Consider the following 17,894-nt stretch of genomic DNA (forward strand, 5'->3'; position numbering starts at 1 on the left):
CTCGGTGTAGTAAACTCAGCTGGCCCTGAGCTCCGGATGCTCCCTCGTGGACATGCACATGGAACTGTTCACCTTGACGAACAGCGCGTCATCGCCGATGTCGTCCGTCTCCTTCCACTCCTCGCCGTCGAGCACATGCACCTTGAAGGAGCACGTCCACTGAGGATGCTGGGCCGTGGTCTGGTCAGAGCCATTGAGCACGGCCATCAGCCGCCCATCTGACGCCGTGACGAGGTACTTGTGCTCCGCGTCGTCCAGCCCCTTGGCGTGAACACAACCCTAGTGAACTCGCCAGAATCGGCGTCGTGCTCCCACGCCTCGACGTCGCCCAAGTAGGAGATGGAGTAGAACTGGCTCTTGTAGTAGACGTCAACCTTGACACTGTCGCCCGAGGGCGCCGCCAGCCCCCACAAACCGTCGCCCACTGCGAGAGCCGCGACACCCACTTGCATCGTCAACCCCCCTGTGGTGGGCCATGGCCGTAGTAGTAGTGTAGTACGGCGGAGGGTGACAGGTGAAGTGTTTTCACTTTTCAGACCGAGCGTGAAGCTGGCGCCCCGTGTGTGCGTGTTGAGGCAGGGGATGGTGGTGATTTCCGGTAGCGCGTGCCGCTCGCTGGTTACTAGGCTGACCAGATCCATCCTATCGCATGCATCGGCGGTGACAGCCACCCTTCGCCGCCAAAGGAGGAGCAGCCTAGAATGACGTGGTCGGTTCCCGTGGCGCGCACGACGGCGGCGCGGCGTTCGGCGAGGAAGAAGAGCGTGGCGGTTTCCGGGTTGTGGCCGGGGAGGACGAGCCACGGCGCCTCCGGCTTGGATGCGGCACACGAGGCACGAACACGGCGGTGAAGGAAAGGTGGTCGAGGAGGCTCAGGCGGCTGTGTATGTTGTCTAGCATGTCCGGTGCGAGGCTGGCTGCGCTGGCGCCGGCAGCCTTTATTCGATCTTGCCGCATTGAACCACAGATCGAACCACTACAGTGGCCGAGGAGGTTTGTGCCGTCAAATAATGATCCGATCCGATGCAAATCAACGTAGTTTTTTAGGAACAAAACGCAGCTTACCCTAGAAATTCTAAGGACAAGGGCATGTGCAATGGTTGATAAGACTATCTTATCTTAATCCTGCCACGTAATATAGATATAACAATAAAACATGATGTACAATGGGTTGTTTTTTAGTCTTATCCAGGCATCCTAAATTTATGGGTTGTTTTTTAGCTAAGAGAAGGCAAAGTCTTTTTTCATCTTTCTCTTTCCTCTACTTCAGCATTTATTCTACGTGACACTGCTAAGATATCACCATTGTACGTGCCCGGGTCACACGAAAGATATGGGATAAGATGTTTCCAACATGGGCCCATAGTCCGAGCCCCTTTTTTTTTCAAGGATTCTAGTTTCGCGGTTCTTTTTGCAATTATTTCTCTACAAAACTGCATCGATGTTGTCTCGTGGTCTTTCAAAGATCGAACCGGTGTTAGAGGGATCATAGTCTTGCGGTCTTTCAAAGATCGAACCAGTGTATTCTTCCCATTTTATCGTTGAACAGAATTCCTTTAAACTTCTAGTCTAGTAATAATAATATTCTTATGTCTCTTTCATTTTCCCATGGTAGTAGTTATTCTAAGCAGAACCAGGATCAATCTGCTTCCAATATTTCGATGGCCCACATGTTAGTTCCTTGTGCAGAAGTGTACAAACACCGACACAATCAAACTAGCCTTTATCTTGACACTCCACGGGATTCCGTACCTTCCACTGCTGACAAGCCCTCTCACGAATGGCCAGAAGCACAACATCATCCAGACACAACACACGAACTCTCCAATTCCTGGGGCATTGTGAGCTCCCCTCGCCGTCCCGACAACGACACGGCATGCCCCAACAACTATTGCAACAATGTTCAAGATTGAGAGTGTGGTCACTGGGATGAAGATGGGCGACGAGTCGAAGGTGAAAAGCCCCTGATCAACGTCGTTAGGGCTGGCGCCACCATCGGACATGCTGCTTTCCTTGCGCGTGACCTCGAACACGGTCTCGGAGAGTCCCATGGTCTTGAGGAGCACGGTGAGGAAAGCGAGGAGCCAGGCACAGGCCGAGGTGATGCGTTGCATCCTGTGGTTGTTCCACCAGGCACGGGCTGAGAGCCCGCATTCCTTATACTCCATCAAGTTGTAGATGTTGTAGGTCAAGAACAGAGCAAGTGGGATGCGGAAACCTTCATCTGATGCCTGCAAAAGTAGTATCGGAAGAACTACACATCAGTCAACTAGCATTTTTGAGCAATTCTCAGCCAGCCAACTAGTCTACCAGAATATGTAACAAATTAAGAAATTTTCTAGAGTAGTTGCATAAGAATCTGGAGCTGGTCAAATATCTCCCACATACTGACATTTCAGCTGTGAGCAATGTACTGGTGGCTGATGAGAAAATTTTATGTACCTTGGGCAAGAAAGACTGGTTTGTGAGTAGGCAGAAAGGTCCCAGTAGAGCGTAGCACAGCTCGAAAAGCGCCCTAATGGGCCACACATATAAGAACATGTAGGCAAGGCATTGCCGAAGCTGGAGGCGCCTGAAGACGGTGCCAAGGATCGGGCTGTTCCGGCCGATGAGTATCTCCAGAAGCCCTGTCGCCCATCTCTTGTACTGGGTCAGGCTTGCTAGTCCGCCAGTGGGAGCACATCCCAAGAATGACGGTGGGTTGGTGTCCATCAACGCCGATTTCCAGCCCATCGCATGGATTCGCTGCCCGGTCAGCATGTCTTCTGTCATCGATCCATAGACCCAGCCAATCTACAAAAGTACATCGAACGAACTCGAATTAGAGAATTTTCAATAGATGAGTGATGGTACTGTAGCAAAACCTACAAAAATACGGCAATGGCAACTATACCTCCTGACCCCAACATGTGCCTCCCTCATAGCTGGAAGCGCCTACTTGTTTTGCCACTTCAACGCGACTCGATATGGATTCTGTTGGTCTAGCGAGCACGTCTCCTGAGATGATGTTCCTAGATGATTCTATGAGTTCCTTTGAGCCCCCAAACTTGATTTGGAGCTGCTTGTAAGATGGTGACACTGGCAAATTAAGAAGAGGCATTTGATATGACTTGTAAGGAACCGAAATGCACTGACCAAATACTTCACTTTACTTCCAATGATTACATGTTTTGCATGCCCAATTTTACCTGGTCTCCCGTGTTTGATTTTATCTGGTGGCGGCATCCCGTAAATGACTTTCCTGCGGTGAAAACAGCCAGTCCCACCGTAGAAAATTCCTTGGATCCCAGCGACTCCACCTCCAAGTTTCTGGAACATGCCACAAAAACCAGTAGAGTTGTAACACTACTAGTGATGCATAACAAACCGGTCTTCACCACCACAAGAAAACAGAGAAGCAGTAGCTGCACACAACAATCGTGCACATCCAATGCATACCTTGAATCCAACCTCCAACTGGTTTCCGAAGGGATCATCCTTGAGGGCACCGTAGAACTTCTGCGGTGTCTGGACGAACCCGCTCTCGATCTCGTCATCAAACCCCAAGAGAAGGCACATAGCGTGTAGGGCGACCTGCGGGTTATTGGCGAACATGTCGCAGTCCACGTTGAGCATGATGGGCGCGTTGGTCATCACAGCTGACACCCTTGTCTGCATCAAGAGATGCTCAGCTTAATTATGAACACTCCTATGAACTTCTCTTTGTGTTGTTTGTATGACACACTAATGGTGTATTTAGTAGAAGAGAGCGCTTACCAGAACATTCATGGCGCCGGCCTTGAAGTTGTGGTAATGTTTGGGGCTCTTCTCTCTCGAGACGTACACCAGATTTGGGAATCCTTGCCCTGTTCTTCTGCTCTTGGTGTTGTCCCAGAGAACCTGAACCCAGACATATCAACAGTAACAGTTTGTCACAATGATGCAGACAGTGACACAGCACATGGGGGCAATGGGCTAACCTTGATGATTGTAGGATGGTTCCTGCGCTCGGTGTCGATGAACTCAGCGAAATCAGCGTCCCGCAGAATGAATCCCTCGTCGGCGTTCTCGATTCGGGTGACCAGCTTCTCATACTCGCTCTAAGAGCACACACACCAGGAGAAGATTCATGCATGGTCATGACTCATGGGTGATAATGTACGTAACAATATTTGTATTGACATGATCATGGGAGCTAGCTAAGCGCCATTAATTATTGTGTCTAACCTTCATGAATGCCCAGCTCTCCATGAACTCGTCGCCCGTGCCAATCTCCGGCGGTGCCGAAGCGAAGTACATGAACGGGGCCCTGACCCCGACGCCGTGCCTCTTGCAGAAGGGCACCCAGAGGGCGGCGAACTCCGCGGCCTCGCGCAGCGCGTAGCAGGTGACGGGCGAGCAGCCGTCGTCGGAGACGTAGCACGCCAGCTTGCCGACGTCTGGGTAGTCGAGGGCGAGTAGCGATAGCACGGTGTTGACGGTGATCAGCGGCGGTTCCAGCAGCGGGTCGGCCGTGGTGACGAACATGTCCATCGCTGGGAGCTCCTCCGGGAGGAGGTTGTCCGGGTACGTGTCGAACCGGACGGGGCTCCACTTGCAGTTCATGTTGAGTGCCCACACAAAGGCGAACCACGCCTCGCAGACCAGCGCGAGCGTGCCGAGCCACGGCGACGTCGCGCCGCGGTCCTCCCCTTGAGGCGACGCGGCGCGGCGGGCGATGAGGGCGATGAGGAGGAAGAGGATGGCGAACTCGGCGAGTATCCATGCCGTTCTTCCGAGGACCACCCTCTCCTGCAGCTTCTTGGTGCTCGCCATGGCCCTCTCGTAACAGCTAGCACACGACTCCGCAAAGCAAGCAACAAGCGCTAGCTGAGGATTATGTAGAGTCACAGTCCCGCCGTCCAGTTCACATCGGCCAGGATTATTAATTAGCTATTCCTGGTATGTTTCCTATGGGAACAAAAGATTTGTTTCATGCCAGCATGCGCATGCGCGGGTCTCGCTGAGTCACAGGAAAATAGAAAGTTATCTTTAGTTGGTCCCAGCCGCCGTGCACCTCTGGATGGACATGGTGGTCTTGTCTCTTTGCTCTGCACAGGTTTGGCCTGGTTGCTCACTCGGTCCTGCGTACCACCCAATCGGCTCCATGCAAAGCCGTTGCCTGTGGAGTACTTCTAGAAGTCCAGTTTTGGATCAATGCAAGCAGCCTACGTGATCCCTGACGGCAGCAAGGTATATTATTGGATTGCTCTCAATCGGTGAGGTCTATAGATCACAATGATCGAACTAGTTGAAACGGGCGAGACGTACACTGGAAGACAAACAAAAAAGATGAGTATAGGGAGCGGCCGTGTGCCCATTGGTACATCTGAGCACTCAACTAAAAAAGGAAGCAAACTAGTTTTGTCCGTGTGAACATCTATTATTTATGGTTAGACATCAAGTGATTCTAGCACATGCACTATGATGACATCATGCACATTAATTATCCTTTTAAAATGTTTAAAAGCATATAACTTTTGCACTAGATGTCGAAATTAGAATCCGCTTTCACGTTTGAATTTCTTGCGGTGAGCTCTTCAAAACTAGATCTCGTTTCTATGTATTTTGATGAAGTTTTTCTAAAGCAACTTCTACGTGCGACAAAGCAATTATAATGTGAGACGATGCAACTTTAGTGTTGGGAGAAGCAACTTTGCTTGCACGAGCGTAAATCTACATTTACAATAAAAGTAGCATTGTCGAACGCCAAAGTTGCTCAGCCATCCGTCAAAATTTATTCGGTGGGCACCAAAGTTGCTTCACTTCGGACGCCAACATTGGGCCGTCACAAACCAAATTTGCTCCGTCGAGTACTAAAGTTGCTCGCATGACACTAATTTTGCTCGGTTGGGCACCAAAGTTGCTCTCTAGGGTTCGAAAACTGCGTCGCCGGGCACGATTGTTCCTCCGCGGGGCACTTAAGTTGCTTCGTCACACATTCAAATTACTCCTATGGACACCAAAATTGTTGTCGGGCACAAAAATTGTGCCTTCGTGTACCAAAAAGTGTTCATGTTCGTTGCACACCAAAGTTGCTTTGTCGTACACCAAAATTGTTTTCCTGGACAATAAAGTTGCTCTGTCACGCATCAAAGTTGCTTGTTAAAAAATTTCGTCGAAATATATGAAAATGTGGGCTAGTTTTGAAGCTCTCATCGTCGAAATTTTAAAAGTGAAAATAAATTGTAATTTCATCGCACGATTTAAAAGTTACAGCTTTTTAAAAACCCAAATTCTTCCGGGCGGGTGCGTGCCAGACGGACGCTGCGGGCGCACACGCTACGCGACAAACAACGCCTACTCGCTTCGTCTCCAACCTCACCCCGAGTCCCCGACCCGCTTTTTCTCCCCAAATCGCGCCGAGCCACTGCCCCTACGCCACCCACGACAACGCCGGCGATCCACCACACCGCGGTACCGGAATCCCATGAGGAAGCTGCTGCTCGTCGTCGCTCCGCCCGCGACCCCTTCGTCGCCCGATCCGGATCAACAACGAGGTCCCTTGCGCTCGGCGGTGCGGCTCGCCCCTCTCGTTGCGGCTCCGAGATGAGCGGCCGTCGCGCCTCCCGGCAGCCCGCACGCTTCCCGGACGAGCAGTGTCGCGGCTTCCGGCAGCCCCGACATGCGCCGCCGAGCCTCTCCGAGAGCCACGGCGAGGTGCGACCTCGAGGCCGGCGGTTGCTGGTTCTTATACGGAGAGCGGTGTGGTGTGCGGTCGGGGAGTCTAATCCGCTGCATCTAGCTCCGTGCTCTGCATCTCAGTCTTACTAATTCATTTGGTTGGTCGTGTTGTAATTTTTCTTGTTCTCTGAACCGTAGTGTATTGCTAATTATTCTCTGTTAATTCATGACAAGTACGTAATAGTATATGGTCGTGTTGTATTTTGCTTAATTGCAGATATTTTTTGCTTAATTGCACATATTAATTGCTTAATTCTATTAATTAGTTGCCTTACTCAATTAGTCACTTAATAAGAGTTGCTCAATTATGTTAGTTTGTTGCTTAAAAATAATCCCAATAATGTATTTTTACGCTACTGCGAAAACCCCTATTCCCTCGGCGAATTGCGAAGTTGCCTATAATCCCAATAATGTATTTTTTAGAGAGGATTTCGGTGGGAGAGAGTCAGAAAGAGATACCAAAGACGGTAGCCCGTGTTAACTTCCGAACCCGACGGAACATCTTGCAAACTCGACGGAGCAACTTTGTTGTCCAACGAGCAACTTCGAAATTCGATGGAGCAACTTTGCTGATCAGCAGAGCAACTTTAAAACCCGATAGAGCAACTTTGGAACCCGTCGGGGCAACTTTGCTACCTAGCAGAGAAACTTCGAAACCTAACAGAGCAACTTTATTGTCCAGCAGAGCAACTTTGAAATCCCACAAAGCAACTTTGAAATCCGACGGAACAACATTGCTTCTTAGCGAGCAACTTTGGAATCCAATGGAGCAACTTTGGAATCGACGAAACAACTCTGCAGCCCAACGAAGTAACTTCGAAACTCGACGGAGCAACTTTGATGCCGGACGAGCAACTTAGCGGGTTTCCTCCGCCACCCAAACCGTCTCCTCCGCCCAAATCGATCCGGGAGCTCCGAGGCTTGAGCCGCGCATGGTTGGGATCGCCATGGATGACAGGATGAGCCGCACCCAGGCTTGTTTCTGCGAGAGAGGGGATATGGCCGGGATTGTAATGATTTTTTATTTATCATATTAGTTGCTTAATTGCACATATTAGTTGCTTAACTGCACATGTTAGTTGTTTAATCTATTTATTTTGTTGCCTTGCTCAACTACATTTAAAAAGAGTTGCTCAAATATGTTAGTTTGTTTGCCTAAAAGTTGCCCCAACAACAATGTATATTTCCGTCGTTGCTAATTTTGCCTATTCTCTTCGGTTAAATTGTCTATTATTTTTGCGAAGTTGCCTATAATCAAGGAATGTCTTAAGCATTGAGACACGATACTTTAGTAATGACACAAGCAAATTCAGTGTCTAACGGTACAATTTTGGTGCTCGCCGACGTAACATTGATGCACGACAGAGCAACTTTTTGTGCATGGCAATGCAATTTAGTGCCCGACTACACAATTTTAGTGTCGGCCGGAGCAACTTTGTTGCCTAACGGTGCAACAATGATACAGAGCATGTTTTATGCATAATAGGGCAATTTTGGCGCCCGATGGCACAACTATAGTATGTATCGATGTTGTAAAGTTGCACACCCCTCATGCAAAGTTGCATACCCCTAATGTAAAGTTCCCTACCCCTCGTGTAAAGTTGGCTAGTGCAACATTGACGCACGATAGAGCAATTTTGATGTCCAACGACGCAATTTTGTCCATGATAGGACAATTTTGATGTCCGACGATGCAATATTGTGAAGTTGGTTCTACTGCAGCAAAGTATTCTATCGCTATTATAAAGTTGCCTACCCACATGTAAAATTGTATTTTAGTTATTAAATCATCTACCATTGTTGTAAAGTTGCATATCCCGTTCTAAACTTTCCTAGAATTTTACAATACCGCTAGAAAATTTAGCAAAAAGTTTAATAGCAACTTCCTAGCGTGATTTAAGCAGATTAGTATGTCGTTTAGGCAACAAATTAGCATTACTAGGCAAGTAACAATTTTCTTGCACGAGGACCCACGTCTCAGCCCCGTTTTTCTCACATCCTCTTTTTTTCCCTTTTCCCAATCACTTTCTTCTCCAACCGCACAACCTGCTCGTGGTCATCTCCTCCAGCCCGGGGCGCCGCGCGAGCTCCGCTCCCCTGAGTATTGGCCATCCGGTCCTCCCCTGCGCCATGAGGAAGCAGCAGCCCCGCGAAAGGAGGCCGGCAGCGCGCGAGGAGGCGGCAGGGGAGACCGGCGCACCGCTCCCTGGCCACTGCGAAAGGAGGAGGAAGGGATCCCGGCGCGCGCGAGGAGGCGGCAGCGGAGACCGGCGGCGGCAGGGCCCGTCGGCTTGGGAAGGAGTTGGGCCCCTCCCCGGCGGCGTGCAGGGCCGGTCGGCGGGAGAAGGTCGGGGAAGGAGTTGGGGCCCTCCCCGCCGGCGCGCTCCGGTTCGGTCGGCGGATGTGGGTGGCCAGCGGCGGCGGTTCTCCTGGCCGGAGCAGAAAATGGAGCGGCGGCCGATTCGGGAATGGGAAGGAAGAGCAGGGTGTCATCGATAGAGATATGATGCAATTTATTTTCTTTCCTTTTCTATCGGGGCAGCTGAAACTTTCCTAAATCTGCGGTGTGCCAGAAACTACCATCGGGCACGCGGCCGCCCGCTAGACGGGTCCGGGTGCGTGCCAGACGGACGCTGCGGGCGCACACGCTACGCGACAAACAACGCCTACTCGCTTCGTCTCCAACCTCACCCCGAGTCCCCGACCCGCTTTTTCTCCCCAAATCGCGCCGAGCCACTGCCCTACGCCACCCACAGCAACGCCCGGCGATCCACCACACCGCGGTACCGGAATCCCATGAGGAAGCTGCTGCTCGTCGCTCCGCCCGCGACCCCTTCGTCGCCCGATCCAGATCAACAACGAGGTCCCTTACGCTCGGCTGGTGCGGCTCGCCCCTCTCGTTGCGGCTCCGAGATGAGCGCCGTCGCGCCTCCCAGCAGCCCGCACGCTTCCCGGACGAGCAGTGTCGCGGCTTCCGGCAGCCCCGACATGCGCCGCCGAGCCTCTCCGAGAGCCACGGCGAGGTGCGACCTCGAGGCCGGCGGTTGCTGGTTCTTATACGAGAGGCAGTGTGGTGTGCGGTCGGGGAGTCTAATCCGCTGCATCTAGCTCCGTGCTCGCATCTCAGTCTTACTAATTCATTTGGTTGGTCGTGTTGTAATTTTTCTTGTTCTCTGAACCGTAGTGTATTGCTAATTATTCTCTGTTAATTCATGACAAGTACGTAATAGTATATGGTCGTGTTGTATTTTGCTTAATTGCAGATATTTTTTGCTTAATTGCACATATTAATTGCTTAATTCTATTAATTAGTTGCCTTACTCAATTAGTCACTTAATAAGAGTTGCTCAATTATGTTAGTTTGTTGCTTAAAAATAATCCCAATAATGTATTTTTACGCTACTGCGAAAACCCCTATTCCCTCGGCGAATTGCGAAGTTGCCTATAATCCCAATAATGTATTTTTTAGAGAGGATTTCGGTGGGAGAGAGTCAGAAAGAGATACCAAAGACGGTAGCCCGTGTTAACTTCCGAACCCGACGGAACATCTTGCAAACTCGACGGAGCAACTTTGTTGTCCAACAGAGCAACTTCGAAATTCGATGGAGCAACTTTGCTGATCAGCAGAGCAACTTTAAAACCCGATAGAGCAACTTTGGAACCCGTCGGGGCAACTTTGCTACCTAGCAGAGAAACTTCGAAACCTAACAGAGCAACTTTATTGTCCAGCAGAGCAACTTTGAAATCCCACAAAGCAACTTTGAAATCCGACGGAACAACATTGCTTCTTAGCAGAGCAACTTTGGAATCCAATGGAGCAACTTTGGAATCGACGAAACAACTCGCAGCCCAACGAAGTAACTTCGAAACTCGACGGAGCAACTTTGATGCCGGACAGAGCAACTTAGCGGGTTTCCTCCGCCACCCAAACCGTCTCCTCCGCCCAAATCGATCTGGGAGCTCCGAGCTTGAGCCGCGCATGGTTGGGATCGCCATGGATGACAGGATGAGCCGCACCCAGGCTTGTTTCTGCGAGAGAGGGGATATGGCCGGGATTGTAATGATTTTTTATTTATCATATTAGTTGCTTAATTGCACATATTAGTTGCTTAACTGCACATGTTAGTTGTTTAATCTATTTATTTTGTTGCCTTGCTCAACTACATTTAAAAAGAGTTGCTCAAATATGTTAGTTTGTTTGCCTAAAAGTTGCCCCAACAACAATGTATATTTCCGTCGTTGCTAATTTTGCCTATTCTCTTCGGTTAAATTGTCTATTATTTTTGCGAAGTTGCCTATAATCAAGGAATGTCTTAAGCATTGAGACACGATACTTTAGTAATGACACAAGCAAATTCAGTGTCTAACGGTACAATTTTGGTGCTCGCCGACGTAACATTGATGCACGACGAGCAACTTTTTGTGCATGGCAATGCAATTTAGTGCCCGACTACACAATTTTAGTGTCGGCCGGAGCAACTTTGTTGCCTAACGGTGCAACAATGATACGAGCATGTTTTATGCATAATAGGGCAATTTTGGCGCCCGATGGCACAACTATAGTATGTATCGATGTTGTAAAGTTGCACACCCCTCATGCAAAGTTGCATACCCCTAATGTAAAGTTCCCTACCCCTCGTGTAAAGTTGGCTAGTGCAACATTGACGCACGATAGAGCAATTTTGATGTCCAACGACGCAATTTTGTCCATGATAGGACAATTTTGATGTCCGACGATGCAATATTGTGAAGTTGGTTCTACTGCAGCAAAGTATTCTATCGCTATTATAAAGTTGCCTACCCACATGTAAAATTGTATTTTAGTTATTAAATCATCTACCATTGTTGTAAAGTTGCATATCCCGTTCTAAACTTTCCTAGAATTTTACAATACCGCTAGAAAATTTAGCAAAAAGTTTAATAGCAACTTCCTAGCGTGATTTAAGCAGATTAGTATGTCGTTTAGGCAACAAATTAGCATTACTAGGCAAGTAACAATTTTCTTGCACGAGGACCCACGTCTCAGCCCCGTTTTTCTCACATCCTCTTTTTTTCCCTTTTCCCAATCACTTTCTTCTCCAACCGCACAACCTGCTCGTGGTCATCTCCTCCAGCCCCGGGGCGCCGCGCGAGCTCCGCTCCCCTGAGTATTGGCCATCCGGTCCTCCCCTGCGCCATGAGGAAGCAGCAGCCCCGCGAAAGGAGGCCGGCAGCGCGCGAGGAGGCGGCAGGGGAGACCGGCGCACCGCTCCCTGGCCACTGCGAAAGGAGGAGGAAGGGATCCCGGCGCGCGAGGAGGCGGCAGCGGAGACCGGCGCCGGCAGGGCCCGTCAGCTTGGGAAGGAGTTGGGCCCCTCCCCGGCGGCGTGCAGGGCCGGTCGGCGGGAGAAGGTCGGGGAAGGAGTTGGGGCCCTCCCCGCCGGCGCGCTCCGGTTCGGTCGGCGGATGTGGGTGGCCAGCGGCGGCGGTTCTCCTGGCCGGAGCGAGAAAATGGAGCGGCGGCCGATTCGGGAATGGGAAGGAAGAGCAGGGTGTCATCGATAGAGATATGATGCAATTTATTTTCTTTCCTTTTCTATCGGGGCAGCTGAAACTTTCCTAAATCTGCGGTGTGCCAGAAACTACCATCGGGCACGCGGCCGCCCGCTAGACGAAAAGAAGACGAACATGACGCCCTAAGTGACAAAGACTTGATTTATCCTTAATTCAACTATGAGGAATTATCGAAGGGCAAGCTAAAGCCTCCTTGACTTGGTGAATGGGATGACCAAGATGACGGTGCCAAAGATTGGGGTCGATGACAACCTAGGCTTGAGGACGACCCAAGAGAGGAGCGTCATGGAGAGGATAGTGAGGGCCCGAGCTATTGGATCTGAGAATCTCGGTCCTGCTTGGGTAGTCCTTCATAGAGAAACAAATAGGATCGAATTCAAGAGAAAGATTATTAGCAGTGCTAAGTTGACGAACGGTAACAAGATTTCTTACAAGATTATTGTCAGTCACGAGGATGAACAAGGAGAAAGGACAACTTAACCCGTTGCGGTAAGTCGGTAACATGCATAGAAGTATCGTTACCGATAATGACCAACGTGAGGCGTCGTGGATATGTCCATGGCAGGTGCTACATGGGGTAGCACTTGAGAGGTGCGGAGCAAGCGAGATGTAGCCATCTACGGATCGAGATTGCACGAAGCCCAGGGTTTACCCAGGTTCAGCCCCTCCGGAGAGTAAACGGCGTACTTCATGTTGTTTGCATTGATTGGAGAGTACAATGGGGTCCTCCAGGTTGGCTATGGCGACTCGCAAGGTCGTATGAAGGTGGAATCGTCCTCCTAGGGTTCCATGCCGGGGTTTTATATGAGCACCCCCAGTTAGGGTTTACAATATTGATTGGAGAGTACAATGGGCCATGTAGCTACTCTCTTGGGCTATCTCCAGATTCAGTAGCTAGCTTCACTGTAGACCCAGTCGGCCCAGGCGAGCCGAGTGAGGCCTCCAATCATGTCGTCCCGACGAGTCCTTCTGGTGATGGCCCCAGTGGGCTATGTCCCCATGAATAGTCCCCGAGTGCATCCTAGAGTCGTCATAGGCTTCGGACGTTGAGCATTGGTTGAGAGTTCCGCGAAGGGAGCCAGCGCCGAATCAGTGACGAACTCCTGACATTAAAGGTTAAACTGTGAAAAACTCTAAGTCGCCATCGTTTCGAGTGGCTTAATCGTCAGAGAAGTTGTCTGGGCCGAGTCACCATTTGCCAGGACGAAGTCGTCTCAGGTGGAGTCGTCCAAACGGATTTGTCTCAGGCGGATCTTCCTAGGACGAAGCCGTCCCGACAAGCGCTTTGTCGTCTAGCTGCGGTCGACTGACATTTCCCTCTGCCAGACAGTCTGATGGGACAAGACGACGAGTTGCCTCGGGACCGTGCGAGTGAATTGAATAGCATCTCTATCGAAACATCGTGAATCTTGGACACACAATCTCCGGGCGGGTAGCCGTGGAGTAATATGTGCTACAATTTCCAGCATGTTTTGGGTTACCGATAACCGCCGTGACATGCGACTAGGGTAATCCATTAATTCCACAACACCCTATTTAAGGCAGTTGGGGGAGAGGCAATCACTCCTCACTCTCCCCTTTCTTCCTCAGTGCGATTCTAACACCATTTAATTTTTCCACCTCGAGCTGCATCCCACAAACCAAAAATTCCCATTCCAGCCATGTCGAGCAAAGGTTTGTGGTGCCGACCCAAGATGAAGCCCAAGGTGCTCGTGCCGTTCACCACCACCAAGAACATCCCTCAGTGGGGAGCGGCCCGATGGAGGATTCCGGGCAAGGAGGAGTTGCCCTGCCGGAGAAAGGTGAATTAGTCGTGTTGTTGAGCTTCCTTGAGCGCGGGCTCTCTTTCCCCACTTAACATTTCCTCTAGAGCCTTCTCTCCAACTATAACATCCAATTTTTGGATTTGGGGCCACATACATCAGATTAGCATGTTCATGGCTTTATGCAGTGTTATCTGGGCTGCCCTACATACTTCCCTCTATAGTTGGCGATTTTCCACGGGCGAGTCTCGCGCGAGAAGCCAAAGAGAGCACTAATCGTCGTCGGTGGAATCACCTTCCAAGTGAAAGACGACGAGTCGTTCATCGACTTCGAGCTGCCAAAGAAGGCGAATGTGGACTGGAGAAAATTCTGGTTCTATATGAGGGAAGAGACCCCCGCTAGCGAGGATGCAATGAAGCAATTCACCTCCAAGGGCAGCAAGTTGTGCAACCTGCACATCAACAATATCCCCAACGACCAGAATTTAATCGTCAAGGCGATGCGGGCTCGCCTAGTCGAGCTGAAGACCGCGGGGTTCACAGCGATAAACCTCTACAACTGCTGGATGGTCTGGCAACTACCCCCCCCCCCTTCGCATTCGCAAGATGTGCGAGTGGTATGCAACATCGATTTGAGAGGGACGACCTTGATGAAGTGGTCGGAGGCCATTTTCATCAAGGTGATCAAGAAGATCACCCCGACGACCTTCACCTCCTTCGACGAGGACCTTCAACCGTACTCGAAGTACAAGCCCACGCCGGAGGTAAGAACTCGCCCGACTTTGTTAAGTCATCCATAATCTTCAAGTTCTTTTATGTCACCAATCCACATTGAGATTTTTGAAGCTATTGAAGATACGAGAACTAAATTAAAACTTCCTTTTGCAATGGAAATTATGGTTCTGGCAGCATGGGGGATTTGGATTATTAGGAATAATAAAATCTTCAATAATCAAGACGCAAACTTCAATAGTTGAAAGGCTATTTACATACAAGAGCTAAGGTTGCTGGCTTACAGGATGAAGAAAAATCATGCTGAGACATTTAAGGAGTGGCTTCAATCGCAAGTTTAATTCTTAATTTAGCTTTCATTTGCTTGTTTTGTTTTCCCTAGAGAGTTGCTTACTCTCATTTGTAAACACTTTATTATACCTTATAATATAAAAATTGATGTGGGGTTTTAACCCACTGTTTACCCTTAAAAAAAGGTGGAGGTACTGGCCCTTCTTCTCGACAACACAGAGGAGTCGTCCGAAGTGGTGGAGGAGAAGGAAGGCATCAACGACGATAAGGAGACCGAGGCTTCGGAGAAGAAGAACGGCCATAGCAACAGCAAGGAGACCGAGAAGATAGAGGAGGAGGAGGAGGAGGAGGAGGAGGAGGAGGAGGAGGAGGAGGAAGACAACAAGGCGACTGACTCAGATGTTGATACGGAGCCCGCGGGTCGCACTCGTGGCCAGAAGAGGCCCGCTGCGACTTCCTCCCATTCGGTGAATGAGGAGGAGTCGGAGAAGAAAGAGGGGTCAACAATAATTTCCCCCAAATGGAGGATGCATGAAGATCCCTTCCTAAATTGTGGAGGAAAAGATGATGAGGCGGACTCGACAGACCACCATCCTGGAGTCGCACGTCTCTCTTCGGTGCCCGCTGAGCAAGGTGCTCAAAGTCCCCGATCCGGTCTGCTCCAGCTTGAAGACCTTGCCGATTGCCAAGTAAGTGATAATTATTTTATCATGTGACTCCCTTTTTTTTCCAATTGTCAACACACCTGACTCGCTAATCGTCGCAGGAGGAAGCCAAAGACCTTGAAGAAGGCAGCGGTGGGTCGGGAATCGATGGCAGCGAATGAGACAACGGAGAGGATGGTAAAGGCGAAGGAGGCTGCGTACAAGGACATGGCGGAGGGATAGGCCGCAAACAAGAGCATAGCAGAGGAGGAGGCGGCTAAGATGACAGCGGTGGAGGCGACAACGAAGAAAGCATCCAAGAGGGAAGGAGTCGCCCGGGAATGACGATCGGCGTTGGCTGCGGACCGTGTCGATGTCAAGGACTCGTAGGGGCCAAATGACATGGAGGCGAAGGCTAGCAAGTAGCAGTCCCCAATGACTGGGGCGACCCCGACAAACCTTGAAGTGGTGTTGGTCGACATAGACAGCGAGGACGCCGCCAGCAACATGTCCATGGTGCATCCACTCCCCTCCATGGCCTTCGATGAGCTACATCGCCTTCTGGGTGGCTCTCACAAGGTAAGCCAAGTTTTTTTTTAAGAATGTGCCTAGTAGTAGAAGTCCCCGAGGGTCAAGTCGTTTCAAAGAGGAGACTCGAGACTCTCCTAAGGCATGCTCTGACTCGCCTGCTGCAATGGACAGTGTGAGATAGCAGCGGCAAATACTGAGATTGAGCTGCTGAGCAAGGAGCTAGCCCAGACGATGAAGAAGAACGGCTGCTTGTTCTCCCTGACAAGAAAGTTCACGTGAATCACCCTTCTCTTTTTATTGTTGCCCTTTTTACGACTGCCACCTATTGTTGTGGAGTGCTTGCACAGAATCGGGAGGAAGAGCTTCCCACGCCTGCGACAACTATCTCCCGACCAAGTAGGTCCATGCCAAAATCACGGAGATGGAGGACCAGCATAATATAACCTACACTGCATTGGAGAGCGCCAAGGCGGAAGTCATTCAACTAAAGGAGGGCCTTGAGGCCAAGCAGAAGGAGTTGGAAGCATCATCATTGAACATCGTGGACATATCCAACGGACGAAGGATGCGCTCGAGAAGCTCATCGTCGACTAGTGCCGTCAAATTCTTGGTAATTTTTCACGATCGCACACTATTTTGTTTTATTATGGTCCTTGAGCATGTTGAGTTCCAGAGGGCAACGAGTCCCCGAGGGCGGTGAGTCCCCAGCAGCGAGGCCTCGAGCCTTTCTGACTATGGTTGTGTTCCTTCAGGCATGGACGAGTTCATCCTGAGGCTGGACGCCAACAACTGCATGCGGATTGTAATGACATTTATGATCAAGAAGGTTCTAGACGTTCTAGACGTGCTCGCCATGCTCCAGTACCTCAGCCCATATAACGGGTGCCACACAATGCCATTCTATCTCGGCGTATCTCTCTGAGGTTCCCATTGTTGCCGACTGGCTGCGTAGGTCAGCCTGCCGAGCCGGTGCCACAACTACACTAAGCATGGTGTTGGCACACTACTCAGACGACCTAGACATGGCGGAGGTCACCAATGGCTACACCTCGGAGATTGACAAGGAGGAAGTGTTGAAGCTGATGGAGTGTGTGCGCCCATATACCGATCACGTACTAGCGGTCGCCGACCTGGTGAGGCACCTGGCGAGTGAGATCAAAACATATTCGACATGAACTGCGAGTGGAGCCCCGCATTCGCCTCCTGGTGAGGCACCGGCCGCGGAAGATCTAGAAGATGCCGACGATGGGATCCCGGTGTTCCAGGATAAGAGCAATGACAAGTTTTTCATTGTTGCCCTCGCCAAGGATCTAGCGACCTTCCCGGTGCCGAAGTGGACGCCGAACTTCACCTTTGGCCAAGATAAATAAGGCATTGACAATCCTGAGGCTAGCGGCTCGAAGTTATCTCCCGGTGGTGGCGAGTCTCCCTTCTTCTTTTGATGTTATTTATGTAAACTTTTAATTGTAAGTCGCTACCGACGACTCGCATTCCTTCCAGCAAGACATGAATATTTTATCTATGTGAATCGCCTTGGGCGAGCCATCTGGGAAGCCAGTATGGTAAGGCGCAAGGCCTTAGACGACGAAGCATCAAGCTCCGAGAAGGGAGCAGCCGCCGCCGCCGATGTCATTGTCATCTCTGACAACGAGGACGACGTTTAGTGTGTAGTGAATGC

General features: G+C 50.4%; 1 protein-coding gene and 1 long non-coding RNA gene across 2 annotated transcripts; one reads left to right on the top strand and one right to left on the bottom strand.

Annotated features, from left to right (window-relative positions):
• Nucleotides 1-1,494: 1,494 nt before the first annotated feature.
• On the bottom strand, nt 1,495-4,878 carry LOC124675023 (cellulose synthase-like protein H1). Its single transcript, XM_047211084.1, has 8 exons — nt 4,207-4,878; nt 3,960-4,079; nt 3,757-3,879; nt 3,439-3,651; nt 3,189-3,309; nt 2,894-3,078; nt 2,443-2,793; nt 1,495-2,231 (listed from the first exon to the last, which is right to left on the bottom strand). Exons 1-8 carry the CDS (start codon nt 4,792-4,794, stop codon nt 1,674-1,676), a joined length of 2,259 nt encoding a protein of 752 aa, XP_047067040.1. The 5' UTR covers nt 4,795-4,878; the 3' UTR covers nt 1,495-1,673.
• Nucleotides 4,879-15,515: 10,637 nt separating this feature from the next.
• Nucleotides 15,516-16,811, top strand: LOC124669386. The gene is made up of 3 exons (XR_006992168.1): nt 15,516-15,730; nt 15,808-16,264; nt 16,388-16,811. It is a non-coding gene; the product is annotated as an uncharacterized LOC124669386 (long non-coding RNA).
• Nucleotides 16,812-17,894: the final 1,083 nt, after the last annotated feature.

Source organism: Lolium rigidum, chromosome 7 (assembly GCF_022539505.1).
Source record: "Lolium rigidum isolate FL_2022 chromosome 7, APGP_CSIRO_Lrig_0.1, whole genome shotgun sequence".
Classification (NCBI taxonomy): Eukaryota; Viridiplantae; Streptophyta; class Magnoliopsida; order Poales; family Poaceae; genus Lolium; species Lolium rigidum.

Bases quoted from the DNA above. Each gene is read 5' to 3' on its own strand.
- LOC124675023 (XM_047211084.1), bottom strand. From the start codon at position 4,794: ATGGCGAGCACCAAGAAGCTGCAGGAGAGGGTGGTCCTCGGAAGAACG. The intron at 4,080-4,206 runs GTTAGACACAAT...GTGTGCTCTTAG, and splicing joins AGAGCTGGGCATTCATGAAG to AGCGAGTATGAGAAGCTGGT. The intron at 3,880-3,959 runs GTTAGCCCATTG...GTCTGGGTTCAG, and splicing joins ACCATCCTACAATCATCAAG to GTTCTCTGGGACAACACCAA.